This window comes from Babylonia areolata, chromosome 21 (genome assembly GCF_041734735.1).
Source record: "Babylonia areolata isolate BAREFJ2019XMU chromosome 21, ASM4173473v1, whole genome shotgun sequence".
NCBI lineage: Eukaryota > Metazoa > Mollusca > Gastropoda > Neogastropoda > Buccinidae > Babylonia > Babylonia areolata.
The window spans coordinates 40109472-40129086 of record NC_134896.1 but is presented as its reverse complement, the minus strand read 5'-3'; the positions used below and the strand labels follow the sequence as shown (position 1 = coordinate 40129086).

General features: G+C 42.4%; 1 protein-coding gene and 2 non-coding genes across 3 annotated transcripts in view; 2 read left to right on the top strand and 1 right to left on the bottom strand.

Moving 5' to 3' along the window:
- The first annotated feature begins 1167 nt into the window (after positions 1-1167).
- Trnat-agu (transfer RNA threonine (anticodon AGU)) lies at positions 1168-1241 on the top strand. The gene has a single exon. It is a non-coding gene; the product is annotated as a tRNA-Thr (tRNA).
- Positions 1242-3603: 2362 nt separating this feature from the next.
- Trnat-agu (transfer RNA threonine (anticodon AGU)) lies at positions 3604-3677 on the top strand. The gene has a single exon. It is a non-coding gene; the product is annotated as a tRNA-Thr (tRNA).
- A 12019-nt stretch (positions 3678-15696) lies between these two features.
- Positions 15697-19615, bottom strand: part of LOC143296619 (endo-1,4-beta-xylanase A-like) — a 19298-nt gene continuing 15379 nt past the window's right edge. The window contains exon 7 of the mRNA XM_076608649.1: positions 15697-15719. Within this exon, the coding sequence (XP_076464764.1) occupies positions 15697-15719 (23 nt within the window). The remainder of the gene's footprint in view (positions 15720-19615) is intronic.

Here is a 19615-nt window from a genome sequence, read left to right as displayed (position 1 = left end):
GCCGCTCGTCATCTCTATACATGACCTGTATGGTTACACCCCAACAAGAGGGTTCTTCTTCTTCTTCTTCTTTCCGTTACACGACTAACATCGACTTGCCGATGACTCTGTCGTGGTTCATGCATGTTGGGTATTTTCGGGTCTCCATAACCCACCGAACGCTGACATGGGTTACAGGATCTTTAACGTGCGTATTTGATCTTCTGCGTGCGTATACACACGAAGGGGGTTCAGGCACTAGCAGGTCTGTACATATGTTGACCTGGGAGATTGGAAAAATCTCCACCCTTTCCCACCAGGCGCCGTTACCGTGATTCGAACCAGGGACCCTCAGATTGAAAGTCCAACGCTTAAACCACTCGGCTATTGCGCCCGTCGGGTTGTTTGTTTGTTTGTTTTTAAACTCTTTTAATCTAGAACTCACTCACGTGTGAAATTCTTATTTTTACAAAGTCTACTTGCTTCTCTGAATCAGTTCTCAAAACCTGTTGAAGCAATCTCAAGCACGATGAAATCTTACAATTTCCCACTGACTACCGTGTTGGCTGTTTCTGACCTGTTCGATTTCCTGCTTTGTGAAACTCTGACTTGTGGGTGTAACATGTGAACGAGAACTTGCCTGTGCCCGTGCTTGTATGCGTCCGTGAATGTATGTATAGTATGTATGTATCTATGTGTGTATGTATATTGGCTATGAAGGCTATGTGTGCATGTATGCATTTGTGTGTGTGTGTGTGGGGGGGGGGGGGGGTAAGCGGGGGGGGGGGGGGGAGGGAGGTGGGGAGGGGGTGTGGGTGTCGGTGTCGGTGTGTGTGTGTCGGTGTGTCTGTCTGCCTGTGTGACTGTCTGTCTGTCTGTCCAAGTGTGTGCGCGCGCGGGTGTGCACTGATGGTTAGCACGCGATCCATGAAGCAATGTGCGTCGTGACGTTCATTGTAAATTTGTACAAGAGGATAGGCATTCTGAAGGTGTCTTTGTTTTACATTTTAATGTACATTTTGAATTTTGAATTAAGCATGTATCTCCTGTAGCGGAAGAGTAAAGAATATGGGTCTTTTGGGCCCATGAAAAGACACACATGATTAATTGATTAGTTGACTTGGTATGCGGCATTGAACAGCCGTCAACTGAGATTGGCATTCTTTGGATGGAAGCTACTATCGTACAGGCGCCATAGCTCAGTTGGTTAGAGCGTCTGCCTAGTAAGCAGAAGGTCGAGGGTTCGAATCCCCCTGGTGCCTTTATTTTTTTATTTTCGTTCTTCTTCTCGTTCGTAAGATGGACACCCCAGACTTTTTTTTTTTAATCTTTATACGCTGTTTTGTATGCAGCATCTTTCACAGAACCAAAGTCGTAATCTGCATAATCATATTTCTTGTGTTGTTGTCACTGTGTGTGTGTGTGTGTGTGTGCGTGTGCGTGTGCGTGCGTGTGTGTGTGTGTATTCCAGTATACATATATCGAATTGAAAGGAAGGCTTTCTCAACTTGGGACTTCCCTGAGTGATTGTTGATGTGGTGCTCTGTTCCTCTTACAAGTTTTCATTTTATCAATTAGTCAGCTAATTAGTTAGTTTTTAATTTCATTCATCAGATATATTGTATTATATTCTGTTGTTTTACTCTTTGTCACAGCAGATTTATCTTGTCAAATTCGGGCTGTTCTCCCAAGAGATAATTATTTCCACGTAGAGAGACAGGCAGACAGACAGACAGACAGAGAGATACACAGTCGGGAAAATGGAGAGAGTCAGACACAGAGACAAAGAAGAGACAGACAGACAGACAGACAGACAGGGATAGAGAGGGAATACCCACACATTGTCTGAGCCTCTGCCGAGATTTGATTTTCATAACATTTTTCATGGTTCATTTGTCGAGATAGATACATCGATACATCGCAATTTTTGTTGTTGTTGTTGTTGTTGTTGGTGGTGGTGGTGGTGGTGGTGGCGGTGGAACAATCGATATTCATTAAATTTGTTGTGATAGTCATGAAATCAAAGCTGTTTGAAACAAGCAGACTACAAGACGTAATTAACTTGTATCTGTTTCCTGAAAAAAGCACATCAAGCATCATAATATAGCAATAAATTACTCATATAAAATTCTTTTGATAAAGTCCTTTTTTTAGGAATAACCAGCCCCCGTGGCAAAGCGGTTGGCATCGGAGGCTGACGACTGGAAGGCCACGTGTTTGAACCTCACTGGTCGGTGGTGTTTGTTTGTTTGTTTCTGTTTTTTTTCGGCCCTTGGCCGAGTCTTGGTTTAAATAATCTTTAATTGTTCAGCAGTACACATGATTACAATTCAAACAAAGACAAAAGAGCATCAACAAGCTTAAAGCTTATACTGTGCTCACAACGTTGCACTTCAATTTTAACATGACGGCTGATGAACCATACTATAAATTGCATCAAATAACATTCATAAACAGTAAGTAATGAAATGATATAGAACAAATAAACAAATAAATACATAATACAGTAAAATAATACTAATATCAATATTAACATGAGATTAAAATTATAGTCACCAGGGAAATCAGCCTGATAGAAGAGAAACACGAAGGAAAGAAAAAAAGAAATTTAGAAGAATGGTGGGTAAGGTGGTGGGGGAGGGGGAGCAGAGGGGAGAGGAGAAATTCTGACAGATCATTGGCCAATCCATTCAACTTTGAATATTTGGTCAGTCAAATACTTCCAACACAAGGCCGACTCTTGCCTAGAGCTGCCGTGTTGTTATGGGATTCAATGGGAAGTCTGAAAGCACACAGTCAAAGGTCATCCACTTCGTGGAGTCCACCACCTCTTTGAGAGTGTTGCTCAACTTTTCCTGAAAAACACTGCAGGTGACTGTTTCTCTCGGGTCTGGTTTCTGTCGGGATATATCATGAAAGGAAGAGTATATAGAGTATTTGTCACATGATCTGAAACCGAAATGGATCTCTAAGGCAACGTCGCCCATCACCTCTGTCATCATTCTTCATCATCAAATATCGAAAATAAAAAGAAACACAAAAAATCTATATAACTGGTGAGGGGGTTGGGGGGGAGGGGCACACAAAAAAAAAGACGAAGAAGATAATCCCCCTTGTAATCTAAATTCACAAAACATACATGAAACCCGTCTTCAGAAACTCAAGTTTTCTGTGTTGGGGTAAGTTGAGACAGACATAAAGCCCATTCATTTGTTCAGAAAATGGATCTCTGTTGACTCGTGAAACATGATGAGAGAATGGGGGTGTTTCCTGACATTGTTTATTTGTTTTTGTTTTAATAAGATAATGAACAAATCCGATGGGTTTTTTTCTTATATACATTCTAAAGCATGCAACTCCTACAGCAGTATCACTGAGTATCAGCAGTTCAAGGAGGCGTCAATGCGTTCGGACAAATCCATATACGCTACACCATATCTGCTATGCAATAAATAGATAGATAAATGAAAAACAGATAACTGAATAAAGACGGGCATGAGCCTTTTTCGACTCATGTAAATGTAATACATCACAAATGTGATAAGTGTCCTTGACGTTGCCGCGCGGGAAACAATCATCGCGATTTCTCTTCTTGCTCTGACAACTGGTAAGCGAATAGCAACAGGCGCCATAGCTCAGTTGGTTAGAGCGTCTGCCTAGTAAGCAGAAGGTCGAGGGTTCGAATCCCCCTGGTGCCTTTTTTTTTTTTTTTTTTCCTTTTTTTTCTTTTTTCTCCCCTTCTTCTTTCTTTTTCTCTCTGTTTTGTGTGCAACTTCTGTGGCAAAATCACGAGTCGTTATGCGTGTTTGTGTATTTATTCTGCTTATTCTGTTGCCACTGTGTCACAATTAATAAGAAGTCTACCTCCACAAATAAATCTGGGGGCCTGTACTTCAGGGTGTATTTTTGTACATGACTTTGCCTGTGTTCGTGTATACGCATGTGCACGCCAAAAAGACACCCGAGCTGATATCATCAGATATGTATTTGAGTTTAGGAAATCGATCTGTATGATGCCAGTACAAGCCGTTGGCCTTCTGGCACTTTCGGGTTATGCCCTAAACAAAAGATATCTCTTTCCTATAATAATAATAATAATAATAATAATAATAATAATATGACATTCAGACATATTTCTTTCCTTTCTTTTCTTTTTTCTTTCTTTCATTCTTTGTTGCTGTTGCTTTTCTTTCTTTCTTTCCTTTTCTTTCTTTCTTCCTTCCACTCTTCCATCCTTCATTCGTTCAATGTTTGTTCTTTCGATCATTGACTTTTCACTACTACAATTGTTCTTTATTTCTTTCTCCTTTTTTTTCCTGTTTTCTTTGTTCGACAAAGGCTAAACAGTTGCGGGTAATACGTGCGAACAGAACTTTTCCCTTACAAAGTTGAACAATTGCCTAGAACTACTAGAAGGGGAATATGAAATGAAGCATGATAATGTCAGGGTTTTTTTTTCTCTCAATACAGAACATTAGGATCGTGTTTCCTGACTTTTGCAAGAAATGCAAAACACAAGAAGAGGAATGACTGCAGAGTGTGTTTTCAACAGTCTCACCAACTGTTAAATCCACCCGGTATTATTTTCTCCTATAGCGAGGCATGACAATGCATTTGAAACACTTAGGACGGCATACAGAAGTACCCGTTCGTTTATTCCCACCCGCTTCTTGTTCATCCGTCCATTGAGCTAGTCACTCAATCCATCATTCGTCCAACCACCAATATTCACCACACAACGACAGCAAAAAGAACGACTTATACCGAAGTAGAGCAGCCATTTTATGCCAACACACACACACACACACACACGCACACACACACACACACACACACACACACACACACACACACACACCACACACACACACACACACACACACACACACAAAGCAAAATCAATTATTTAGATTTCACCAATGGATTTATCGACTAGTTATGCTTGGCAACGAAGCAACAAGATAGAGGGGGGTGCGGGGTGAGGGGGGTTGGGGTGGGGGGTAATGGAAGGAAAGAGAAGGTGGGGGGGGGAGAGGGGGTTAGAGACAGGGTCCAAAACGTAAACCGGTTTGACGAGACGGGTGAAGAAAAAGAAAAAGATGAAGAAAGAACCCAAATGTAGCTTTCACAAAGATCTGCCACCGCCTTCAGGAAATGACCGTGTTCGCGTGGAGAACTACTGCTGACTGGAAAAAAAAAAAAGAAAGAAAAAGAAAAAAAACAGAAAAAAAACCCTCTGTTGCGTGTGAATCCATACGGTTCTGTGTTAATAGAAACCACCATGTCCTTCCCAGTAACTGTTTTGATATCCTGTCAGTTTCAACCGCCGATAATGTGACAAAAACAGAATGAATAGAATAAGATGAAATTTAAAAAAAAAAAAATAGATTAAATAAGATAGAATCAAGTGAAATAAAATAAAATAATCCCCAAACAACTACTACAAAACATATTTGTATTTCTTTTTATCACAACATATTTCTCTGTGTGAAATTCGGGCTGCTCTCCCCCCAGGGAGAGCGCGACGCCACACTACAGCGCCACCATTTTTTTATTTATTTTTTTGTTTTTTTATCCTGCGTGCAGTTTTAATTGTTTTTCCTATAAATATAGAAATAGATAAGCAACTGGTGATGACTGTCGTTATTGTCAGTCTGATTGACGGGCGCAATAGCCGAGTGGTTAAAGCGTTGGACTGTCAATCTGAGGGTCCCGGGTTCGAATCACGGTGACGGCGCCTGGTGGGTAAAGGGTGGAGATTTTTCTGATCTCCCAGGTCAACATATGTGCAGACCTGCTAGTGCCTGAACCGCCTTCGTGTGTATATGCAAGCAGAAGATCAAATACGCACGTTAAAGATCCTGTAATCCATGTCAGCGTTCGGTGGGTTATGGAAACAAGAACATACCCAGTATGCACACCCCCGAAAACGGAGTATGGCTGCCTACATGGCGGGATAAAAACGGTCATACACGTAAAAGCCCACTCGTGTGCATACGAGTGAACGCAGAAGAAGTCAGTCTGATTCTGTGTCGGCTTGATGGGACTTTCTTTTTTCAATGAAGTGAAGTATTGGAGTATTTTTCTGTTGTGTGTTCTTGTTTCTTTGTCTTTTTAAGTCAAAAAACAAAACAAAACAAACAAAAAAAACAACACGAGCACCGACTCTTTCAAAGTGAGGTGTGTGTGTGTGTGTGTGTGTGTGTGTGTGTGTGTGTGTGTGTGTGTGTGTGTTGTATACTCTCTCTCACTCTCTGTAATATATATATATATATATATATATATATATATATATATATGTGTGTGTGTGTGTGTGTGCGTGTGTGTGTGTGTATGTGTGTGTGTGTGTGTGTGTGCGCGCGCGCGTGTGCGGTCGTGCGTGAGTGCGTATATGTGTTGTTCTATTTGAACGTTTATGTTCGTTTGTTTTTTGACTACTTGATTGGCTGTGTTGAAGCTAAAAGCATGATTTTTTTTGGTATAATAATGCGACTGACCCTGTGAGTGCTGATATAAAAATGAACAGGTCGCCTTAATGTGAAAGCTGGCCAGAGTCTTACTGTCAGCACTGACACCGATTAACCCATTCACCCCTGGAGAATTTATAGCACAAAAAAAAAAAAAAAAAAAAAAACTGCAGTAAATATACCGGTTTTTCCGGCTCCAAAACACGTAAGGTCACAACCGGAAATACTGTAAGAAGTTAGGCCCCTTTCTTTGCGGTTCATGGAAGTGTCGGAACGTGAAATTCGTTTTAAATAATGAGACGATTTTTTTTTTTCACAGCCTCTGCAGTTTTCCACGCCATAGTGACGCAGAAAAAAAAAAACCGCAGGAAATATTACCGTTTTTTCCTTCAAGTCACGTAAGGACACATCCGGAAATACTGTACAAGTTAGGGTTCAGTGAGTTAAAGTTAAGTTGTGCAAATCGTGAGCTGAAGCAGCAAGGGACCAACTGGACTGGAATGGCCAGAACAGCCCAGAACAGAGTGCGATGGCGAGGGGTCGTCGATGGCCTATGCTCCACCAGGAGCGATGGGCAAAATGAATGAATGATGTGCGAATCGTATCCATGACATACTACTGATATTACTACTACTACTGGAGGAAGGTGGCAGAATGGTTAAGACGCTCAGCTGCCAATACAGAGAGTCCGTGAGGGTGTGGGTTCGAATCCCGCTCTCGCCCTTTCTCCTAAGTTTGACTGGAAAATCAAACTGAGCGTCTAGTCTTTCGGATGAGACGATAAACCGAGGTCCCGTGTGCAGCACGCACTTGGCGCACTGAAAAAGAACCCATGGCAACGAGAGTGTTGTCCTCTGGCGAAATTACGTAAAATGAAATCCACTTTCACAGGTACACAAATATGTAAGCATGCACTCAAGGCCTGACTAAGCGCGTTGGGTTATGCTGCTGGTCAGGCATCTGCTCAACAGATGTGGTGTAGCGTGTATGGATTTGTCCGAACGCAGTGACGCCTCCTTGAGAAAGTGAAACTGAAACTACTACTACTACTACTACTACTACTAATAATAATAATATAATAATAGTAATGATACTACTACAACTAACAATAATAATAATAATGATAACAACAACAAAAAACACCAACAACAATAATAATAATAATAAAATATTTATATAACGCTTACCATGTGGCTTAAAGCGCATCAGTAAACTGGGAACAAGTTGATGTGGCTTGTCCGTTCTTGTTGTTAACAAGATAGGAAATTCCGAAGAGATTTTCCGTTCGCGGCTGTGACGTCCAGAGTTAAAATGTAGCACCCGGAAATGAAAGACTTGCAATCTCCGGTATAGTGTCCACCAGGCATTCTCTACAGCTGACAACTCCATGCGGAAGAGAAAAGTGGAGAGGTCTTCTGAAGGGAGGTAACTTGGGGGGGGTGCGGGGGGGGGGGGAGGCTGAAGTCTGATGACATCAACAAGTATAGGAGGGGAGAGGGAGAAGGGGCAGCAAAAGGAAATCGCAGGAATGATTTCAAAAAGGTGCAGCAGCATCTGATGGATAATAATGATAAGCAGAAGAAGAAGAAGAAGAAAAACGATGATAATAATAATGGCCTTTCTTTCTTTCTTTCTTTATTGAGTTAGAAATCATTTCGTAATAGTTAGCGTGTGTGTGTGTGTGTGTGTGTGTGTGTGTGTGTGTGTGTGTGTGTGTGTGTGTGTGTGTGTTGTTGTTGTTGTTGTTGTTTTGCGATAAGATGACCAGGAACGTAATATCTTCAGATGGATTAAAAACTGGGAAGAATTGTTCCTTTTGTTCGATCACCACTGATGTGCAGTGTGTTTCAGCAGAACAGTAGAGTCTCGCATCGTACAGCACAATACAATACGATGCGACCAAATCCAACACGATACACAGTACATGCGCATCCAACGCAACACTATACAACTTCTGCGTTTTGTATGGCAGTGGTGTGGCGGAGACAACAGAGAAATGTGTTACGACAAAGAATAATACATTATATCACAACACAACACAACGCAACGCAACGCAACGCAACGCAACGCAAGACCACACGTTATCACACAATCTGGTACGATATGAAACGATACTCTGTGCTAAAAACACAATACAAAAAGTACGATACGATACCAGACGATACAACACAAAAAAACGCGACACAACACAACACAACACAACGCGACACAACACAACGCGACACAACACAACACAACGCGACACAACACAACACAACGCAATACAGCACAACACAAGACAAAACAACACCACATACTATGATACGATATGAAGCGATGCACTGTGATAAAATACAATACAAAAAGTACGATACGACACAACACAACACAACACAACAGCACAGCACAGCACAGCACAGCACAGCACAGCACAGCACAGCACAGCACAGCACAGCACAACACAACACCACATAATATGATACGATATGAAGCGATGCACTGTGATAAAATACAATACAAAATGTACGATACGATGCAACGCAACACAACACAACACGACACAAAACAACAACACAACACAACGCAATTCAACACAACACAACACAACATGACACCACATACTATGATACGATATGAAGGATACACTGTGATAAAAATACAACACAAAAAATACGATACGATACCAGACGTTACGACACGACACGACACGACACGACACGACACGACACGACACGACACGACACGACACGACACGACACCACACCACACCACACCACACCACACCACACCACACCACATAATATGATACGATATTAAACGATACACTGTGATAAAATACAATACAAAAAGTACGATACGATACAACACAACACAACACAACACGACACAACACAACACAACACAACACGACACAACACAAGACACCACATAATATGATACGATATGAAACGATATACTGTGATAAAATACAATACAAAATGTACGATACGATACAACGCAACACAACACAACACGACACAAAACAACAACACAACACAACGCAATTCAACACAACACAACACGACATGACACCACACAATCTGATACGATATGAAACGATATACTGTGATAAAATACAATACAAAAAGTACGATACGATACAACACAACACAACATGACACCACATACTATGATACGATATGAAGGATACACTGTGATAAAAATACAACACAAAAAATACGATACGATACCAGACGCTACAACACAGCACAACACAACACGACACAACACAACATGACACCACATAATATGATACGATATGAAACGATACACTGTGATAAAATACAATACCAAAAAATACGATACGACACAACACAACACAATACAACACAACCTGACACCACATAATATGATACGATATGAAGGATACTCCAGACGTTACAACACAGCACAACACAACGCGACACAACACAACATGACACCACATAATATGATACGATATGAAACGATACACTGTGATAAAATTCAATACCAAAAATACGATACGATACAAGACGATACAACACAACACAACACAACGCAATACAACACAACACAACGCAACGCAATACAACACAACACAACGCAACGCAACGCAATACAACACAAGGCAACGCAATACAACACAACGCAACGCAACGCAATACAACACAACGCAACGCAACGCAATACAACACAACGCAACGCAATACAACACAACACAACGCAATACAACACAACACAACGCAACGCAATACAACACAACACAACGCAACGCAACGCAATACAACACAAGGCAACGCAATACAACACAACGCAACGCAACGCAATACAACACAACACAACGCAACGCAGTACAACACAACACAACGCAATACAACACAACACAACGCAATGCAACACAACACAACGCAACGCAATACAACACAACGCAACGCAATACAACACAACGCAATACAACACAACGCAATACAACACAACACAACGCAACGCAATACAACACAACACAACACAACGCAATACAACACAACACAACACAACGCAACGCAATACAACACAACGCAACACAACACAACACAACACAGCACAACGCAACGCAACGCAACACAACACAAGGCAACGCAATACAACACAACGCAACGCAACGCAATACAACACAACGCAACGCAACGCAACGCAACGCAATACAACACAACGCAACGCAATACAACACAACACAACACAACGCAATACAACACAACACAACGCAACGCAACGCAATACAACACAAGGCAACGCAATACAACACAACGCAATGCAACGCAATACAACACAACACAACACAACACAACGCAACGCAATACAACACAACGCAACACAACACAACACAACACAACACAACGCAACGCAACACAACACAACGCAACGCAACACAACACAACACAACGCAACGCAATACAACACAACGCAACGCAACACAACACCACACAACATGTTACGATATGAAGCGACACACTGTGATGAAAATACAATACAACATAACACGATACGATACAACACAACACAATACAGCACAACACAACTCAATACTCCGCTTCAAGGACTTCGAAATGCACGTGCTTCAAGTGTCTTCCCCAAACAGATCCGGCCCGAGAATAGTAACGCGTCCTCTGTCGCCTCTTCCCGTGTAACGAAACCGCTCGTTCACGGTCGGCTGGATCGAAGTGCATTGAACCGATGCGATCGCAAGTCACTCATCGATACCGAAGAGAAAAAGAGCTTGTGTTCCGTCACGCTTTTCAGAGAGGAGGGGGTAGGGGTGGAGGTGCGGCGGTGGGGGTTGGGGGTGGGGGGTGGGGTTGGTTAACTGGGTGTGGGAGAGAGTGGTGGGAGGGAGGAGGGTTGGAAGCTGGTCGATTCAGTGGTGGTGTCTGTTTTGTTTGTCTCTAATGGATGTTTGATGTTGGGGTTTTCAACGGTTGTGCGTCTATAGTTTTGGTCAGTGGAACTCGAAGTTTTTCCTGCATGTGTTCCTTGTTGTTGTTGGTGGTGTTGTTGTTGTTGTTGTTGTTGTTGTTGCGGGTCATGCGGAGGAGGGGGGGGGGGGGCGGGGGGGGGGGGGGGTGTGTGTGCAGGGAAAAGCAATTATACGCGTATGAAAAACGACAAAGGAAACACACACACACACACACACACACACACACACACACTCACACACTCACTCACTCACACACAACACACACACACACAAACACACACACACACACACACACACACACACACACACTCACACACACATCAGTGGAGTGATGGCCTAGAGGTATCGCGTCCGCATTGGAAACGAGAGAATCTAAACGCGCTGGTTCGAATCACGGCTCAGCCGCCGATATTTTCTCTCCCTTCACCAGACCTTGAGTGGTGGCCTGAACGCTAGTCATTGGGATGAGACGATAAAAACCGAGGCCCCAGGTGCAGCATGCACTTTGCGCGCGTAAAAGAACCCACGGCAACAAAAGGGCAGAATTCTGTAGAAAAATCCGCTTCGACAAATAAAACTGCACGCAGGGGAAAAAAAAAAGAAAAAAAAAGAAGAAAAAAAAGACGTTTTTCAACTTCTTTGTGGAAAACGAAAACAATGGGCTTGGATTTATCTATCTTTTTTTTTCTATGCAGTCTTCTTGAACACTTCTACCACATTTCCTGGGTTTACATATTTTTTTTATAGAAAATATGTCTATGCGAGCATGCTTGCGTTGTGTGTGTGTGTCTGTGCGTGTGTGTGTGTGTGTGCGCGCGCGTGTGTGCGTGCGTTTGTGTGTGCATGTACGTATGTGCTGGAAATAAGCAAACACAAAACATTGAAACCGTTCCTAGACCTTTTCACCAAAGTCGAAATGATTGATTCCAGTCGACATTATACATATAGTCCCCAGCACGCACCTAAACGGGCATTGATACCCGCGGATAAACAGACAGAATCACAGATATTCTTTCGGCATTTTTGTGTCTCTGTCTGTCTGTCTGTCTGTGTCTCTCTCTCAGACTGTCTGTCTGTATGACTCTCTCTCTCTCTCACAAACATACACACGCATACTGTCTGTGTGACTCTCTCTCTCTCTCTCTCTCTCTCACACACACAAACATACACACGCATACTGTCTGTATGACTCTCTCTCTCTCTCTCTCTCACACACACAAACATACACACACATACTGTCTGTATGACTCTCTCTCTCTCTCTCTCACACACACACACACACACACACCAATAACACCACCACTACCACTACCACCACCAACTAACAACAACAATAACAACAATAATAACAACAACCCATAACGTTCCTACCAAAACCTGATTGTATCGGAGCGAACAATTGGCTCGATCGATAAAAAAAAAAAAAAAAAAAAAAAACCCCGCTGTGCTTTTGCACTCGCACAGCCGCAGGCGTAGATCGTCGACCAACAGTTAACGCTCGTTCTATCAGTTCGGCAAACACAGCGTTCGTTGTCACTCGGCTGAGTTTTTTGTTGCGGCCTTCTTGTTAGGTCTGTCTCTGTCCCTCTTGTCACACAGGATGGGAGACAGAGAGCGTGCAGAGATTATCATGGAGACATCAGCTTAAGTTGTTGTGTTGATTGATTAAGTCCTGGCAATTCTGGGAAGGAAGGAAGGAAGGTACGTGAATGAATGGATGATTTATGTGAGACGCGTTTGACAAAAAGTGTTGGGTCAATTTTTTCAGTTTTTGTGTTGATTAATTAAGGTATCTCTCCTTTCCAGGAAGAAATGTGGGAAAAGTGTTGGTAGTAAGATCTGATGAATGTATAGATAAGTGTGACATTTGTGTGTGCGTGTGTGTGTGTGTGCGCGCGCGCGCGTGTGTGTGTGTGTGAGGTGTGTGTGTGTGTGTGTGTTCATCCCTTTCACACACCTAATCCATTTTTATGTGGAATATCGTAAAAATTTTCTTCATCTTTAGTTGTGATACATTTTTGGTTGGATGGATTGTTGTTAATATTTTTTTTTATGTTTGTTTTGATTTGATTTGTTTTTCGTTTTTTTAGATGGTTTCTTTGCATTATATCACTTCTTTGTGTCAGAGCTCTATAAGGGGGAAAAAAGACAGTTTTTGTCCATTCTTCTTTCTGTTTGCGTTTCGTTTGTTTCTCAGTCTGTCTGTCTGTCTATCTATCTATCTTTCTGTCTGTCTGTCTGATCTCTCTATCTGTCCCTCTTTCTTCTCCACTCTCCCTATCTCTCTCTCTCCCTCTCTCTATTTCTCATGTTGTTACCCTATCCTATTAAGAACTCGCTCAATTGTTCTTCCTCAACTCCCTGTTACGATTTGTTTCGTTAACTTCAATTTCATCGGACTTTCGTTAAAAAAAAAATTTACTTTGCACTTTTTTCGTGTATGGGTGCACGTAATTATCATGCTGAAGAAAAGTGTCCTTTGTGTACGAAAGGGAAGAGGTTTGAGTAAACCAAAATAAGAAATATAAATTTTTTTTTTTAAAAGCCCCGTATGTAGCTTCCACTTATGGCACGTAAAAAAAACCCATGACAACATGTCCTGGCGCTCGTGTGTGTGTGTGTGTGTGTGTGTGTGTGTGTGTAGTTTTGTGGGGAGAAGGGGGGAAGAGGGGGTGGGGGGCGCGGTGTATAAGTGCGTGTAAATGTGGGTGTGCGGGAAGAGATTTGAAAGAAAAAGAAGAAGACAAAATGAATGTCCTGTGTATATAAACGGAAAAAAAAAAGAAAAAAGAAAAAAAAGGACTGTAAAAATGTCCTGTGTGAGAAAACCTGAAGAGATTTGAAATATATTGGAAAAAATGCCCGATGTGTACAAATGGGAGGATATCTGAACAAATTTCACCCCCCAAAATGTGCTGTGTGTATAAACCGGAAGATATCTGGAAACGAAGGACAAAATATGCCCCATTGTGTACAAACTGGAAAAGATTTGAAAAAAGCATTTGTAGACAAACGGAAAGAAGTTTGGGGGAAAAAAAAAAAAAAAAAAAAAAAAATATATATATATATATCTTGGGAAAGAAATATCCTGTTTTGGAACTGGAAGAGGTTTGGGGGGGAAAAAAGGGAGGAAAAATTGCCAAATATGTGCAAACGGGACGAACTTTTGAAGGAAAAAAAAATCCAGATGTCCTCTGTGCACAAACGGGAAGATATCACCACCACCACCAACAACATCATCATCATCAACAACAACAACAACAACAACAACAAACGAGAGAGAGAAAAAGGTCAGACAAATGTACACACAGAATCACCTTTGACACAGGAAGATATCTGAAAAAGGTCAGACAAATGTACACACGGAATCACATTTGACACAGGAAGATATCTGAAAAAGGTCAGACAAATGTACACACGGAATCACATTTGACACAGGAAGATATCTGAAAAAAAGGTCAGACAAATGTACACACGGAATCACATTTGACACAGGAAGGTATCTGTAAAAAGGTTAGACAAGTGTACACACGGAATCACATTTGACACAGGAAGGTATCTGTAAAAAGGTCAGACAAATGTACACACGGAATCACATTTGACACAGGAAGATATCTGAAAAAAGGTCAGACAAATGTACACACAGAATCACATTTGACACGGGAAGATATCTGAAAAAAGGTCAGACAAATGTACACACGGAATCACATTTGACACGGGAAGATATCTGAAAAAAAGGTCAGACAAATGTACACACGGAATCACATTTGACACAGGAAGGTATCTGTAAAAAGGTTAGGACAAGTGTACACACGGAATCACATTTGACACAGGAAGGTATCTGTAAAAAGGTCAGACAAATGTACACACGGAATCACATTTGACACAGGAAGATATCTGAAAAAAGGTCAGACAAATGTACACACAGAATCACATTTGACACAGGAAGATATCTGAAAAAGGTCAGACAAGTGTACACACGGAATCACATTTGACACGGGAAGATATCTGAAAAAAAGGTCAGACAAATGTACACACGGAATCACATTTGACACAGGAAGGTATCTGTAAAAAGGTTAGACAAGTGTACACACGGAATCACATTTGACACGGGAAGATATCTGAAAAAAGGTCAGACAAATGTACACACGGAATCACATTTGACACGGAAAGATATCTAAAAAGGTCAGACAAATGTACACACGGAATCACATTTGACACGGAAAGATATCTAAAAAGGTCAGACAAATGTACGCACGGAATCACATTTAACACGGAAAGATATCTGAAAAAGGTCAGACAAATGTACGCACGGAATCACATTTGACACAGGAAGATATCTGAAAAAGGTCAGACAAATGTACACACGGAATCACATTTGACACGGGTAGACATCTGAAGATATCTGTAAAAAGGTCAGACAAATGTACACACGGAATCACATTTGACACGGAAAGATATCTGAAAAAGGTCAGACAAGTGTACACACGGAATCACATTTGACACAGGAAGATATCTGAAAAAAAGGTAAGACAAGTATTAAGGGATTTCAAAAGCATCAATGAAAAATGTCATGTGTTTACAAATGGGAACATATTTGAAAGAAAAAAAAAATAAACCAAGAAAATCCTGTGTAAACAACAGGGGAAAGGTTTGGGGAAAAAAAAAGAATATTTTGCTTACAAACGGGAAGAGATTTGGAAGAACTTTTTTTTTAATTTTATATAATATCCCATTTGTACCAACGGGGAGAGATCTGGGGGGGAAAGGCAATGTCTTGTGAGTACAAACGGCATGATATTCTTTTTTAGAATTTGTATGACGCGAAAGTGTACACACACACACACACACACACACACACACACACACACACACGTTTATGTTGACAGGAGTGCAGTCGCACACATATTATATACACATATCTACGCACTGACACACGAAACAAACTTACGTTATGTACATACACACACACATGGCATCTCACCATACACAGAGAGAGAGAACCTTACCTACAGGCCTGCTTATACATCTCTCTCTCTCTCTCATTCTACATTTTAAAAAGAACACACACACACACACACACCACACACACACCACACACACACAACACACACACACATCTACGCATTGACACACATTCCTTTATCAAATAAAAGTATTGTTTATAAAAACGGAAACCCCCCTTTTTTTTAATAAAACGTACTGATTGTACAAATGGGAAGAGATTTGAAAAAAAAAAGTACTGTTTCTACAAACGGGAAGTGATTCTAAACGAAGTATTGTTTGTACAAACTGAAGACATTTGAAGAAAAGAGTACTTTTTTTTGTACAAACGAGAGAAAAAAAGATAACAGAAAACTGGAAGAGATTTTAACAGATTTAAAAGAAGTGTTGTTGAAAAAAAAAAAAAAAAAAAAAAAGACCCACGAACATATTATGTTACAAACCGGAATAATATTTGAAACAAAAAAGAAACAAAGAAATGAAAAGAACAAATCTTGTGTGTACAAAAAAAAAAAAAACCAACCCCCCCCCCGCCCCCCCCCCCCCCCAAAAAAAAAAAAAAATTACAAAAAAACCCAACCCCGGGAAACATCTGAAAAAGGAAAGGCCAATAAAAATGCCCGCTCTGTACAAACAGTAATATATTCATATTACGAAAAAGACTCCCACCCCCACCTAGAAAAAAAATGTGATCTGTATGCAAATAAGAAGGTATAGTTTTGAATAATTATGATAATATTAGAAGAAGTACACGTATTTCCATCCTGATACAGTAGCATTCCGCTCTATCTAGCAATGTGTAGTCCTGACTGAATGTACGAATGTCACAAAACGACAACTTCTTTTCTTTGTTCTCTTCGAGAGTCATGCCGTATCTATGGTGACTGTACCAAGAAACCTCAGTGTGAGGGGCCGTGTTAGCTGCCTTTGACAAACTTGTCGTTAGTTGTTGGTGACTGTGGAGGGCGTGCGGGTTGGAAGAAGGGATGGGGATACCGGTGTGTGTGTGTGTGTGTGTGTGTGTGTGTGCCGTTGTTTTGTTTTTGTTTGTTTGTTTTGTGTGTGTGTGTGTGTGTGTTGTGTGTGTGTGTGTGTGGTGTTTTTTGGTTGTTTTTTTTTTGTTGTTGTTGTTGTTGTTGTTGTTTTTTTGGGGGGTAGGGGCGTGGGGGGTGGGGGGGTGGGGGGGGCGTGGGGGGTGTTAGTCTAACATTCCACTTTCACTATCTGCTATAATATTACACCTCTGTCTGTCTGACTGTCTGTGTGTGTGTGTATGTCTGTGTGGGTGTCTCTTTCTCCTTTTGTTTTAGTCTCCTTCTTTTTTGTCTCTGTCTCTTTCTCTCTCACTCTCAGCTTTTCTCTCAATGAAGCATTCTTGCCGCCGGCCCGCAAAAGTATATGCAGAAGTGCACACACACACACACACACACACACGCACACGCACGCACGCAAACACGCGAGCACGCACACACACGCACGCCCGCACGCAAACACACGCACGCACGCACGCACGCACACACACACACACACACACACACACACACACACACAGCGGTGTCAGCTGACCGCTGCTTGCGTCCGCACAGGTATGTGGTAAATACACACACACACACACACACACACACACACACACACACACACACTATATATATATATATATATATATATATATATATGCATAAATGTCTACATTCCTGCTGTAATTGTGTTTGCATATAATTTTCAATCTAACGCTTAAACTTATAATGCTTATGAACATGGTATTGTTTGAAATCAACCACATATCCTGTAATACACTATTCTGTTCTATTATATTTTGTTATGTCAAATACAGAAGAGATTGGGGGGTGGGTCAGAGTACGCTTGTACGCGTGCAAGCGTGTGTATATGTGTGTGTGTGTGTGTGTGTGTGTGTGTTGGTGTGTTGGTGTGTGTGTGTGCGTTATATAGGCTACGCGTGAGCGTGCGCATGATCAAAAAAAAAAAAAAAAAAAGAAAGAAAGAACACGTGTACCAGAACGAAAAGCATGCCATTCCAAATCCTCATTTACCAGAACCAGCTCCACTGTAGAACTTGCCAGCACTATATCTATTTCAATACACCGACTGTGGGAAGAAGAACAAGACTCTTAAAAACCACCCACACTTACGACGACACAGCCACAACATTTACAACCACCACACACCTGTAATTAAAAGCATCTCCGACCTCCTAGTCCCCATTGATAGGAACGATGTTTCCTCGACCTTGCCCGGTTAATGACAAGCGGGTAAATTATATGTCCACCCGAATAAGTGGGACGCTGTGGGGCGTTGTGTATATCAAGAGAAGAGGGGAGTAGATGTTATACCGTCACTGTCAATGTTGACACACGGGAAGAGACGTGTTTACATAAACCCACGTTGATTTGGGAGTGGTGTACTCATTAGTTCTGTGGCCGTGATCGAATCAGTGTCAGGAAGTGAGAGAGAGTTTTTTTGTTTTGTTTTTTGTTTGTTTGGTTTTTGGGGGGGTTTACGGGGGGTGGTGGGGGGGGTTGTTTGTTTGGGGGTTTTTTGTTTGTTGTTGTTGTTTTTTGATGTGTTGGTGGGTAGAGGGGAAGGTGGAGAGAGAGAGGGATGGTGGGGGTTGAGGTGGGTGGAGGGGAAGGTGGAGAGAGAGGGATGGTGAGGGTTGAGGTGGGGTGGAGGAAGGGGGGAGAGAGAGGGTGGTGTGGGGGGTTGAGGTGGGTGGAGGGAAAAAGGGGGGAGAGAGGGGGGGGGGTTTAGGTGGGGGGGAGGGGAAGGGGAGAGAGAGGGGGGGTGGGGGTTGAGGGGGGGGGAGGGAAAGGGGGGGAGAGAGGGGGGTTGAGGTGGGTGGAGGGGAAGGGGGGGGAGGGGGTGGTGGTGGTTAGGTGGGTGGAGGAAGGGGGGGGAGAGGGGTGGGGGTTTGGGGGGTAGGGAAGGGGGGGGGAAGAGAGGGGGGTGGGGGTTGAGGTGGGTGGGGGAAAAAGGGGGGGGGGGGGGGAAAAGGGGGGTGGGAGGGGGTGGAGGGGGGGGAGAGAGAGGGGGGGGTTGAGGGGGTGGAGGGGAAGGGGGGGGAAGAGGTGTGGTTGAGGTGGGTGGGGGGAAGGGGAGAGGAGGGGTGGGGGGGGTTGAGGGGTGGAAAGGGGGGAAGGGGGTTTGGGGGGGTTGAGGTGGGGGAGGGAAGGGGGGGGAAAAGGGGGGTTGAGGTGGTGGGGAGGGGGGGGAA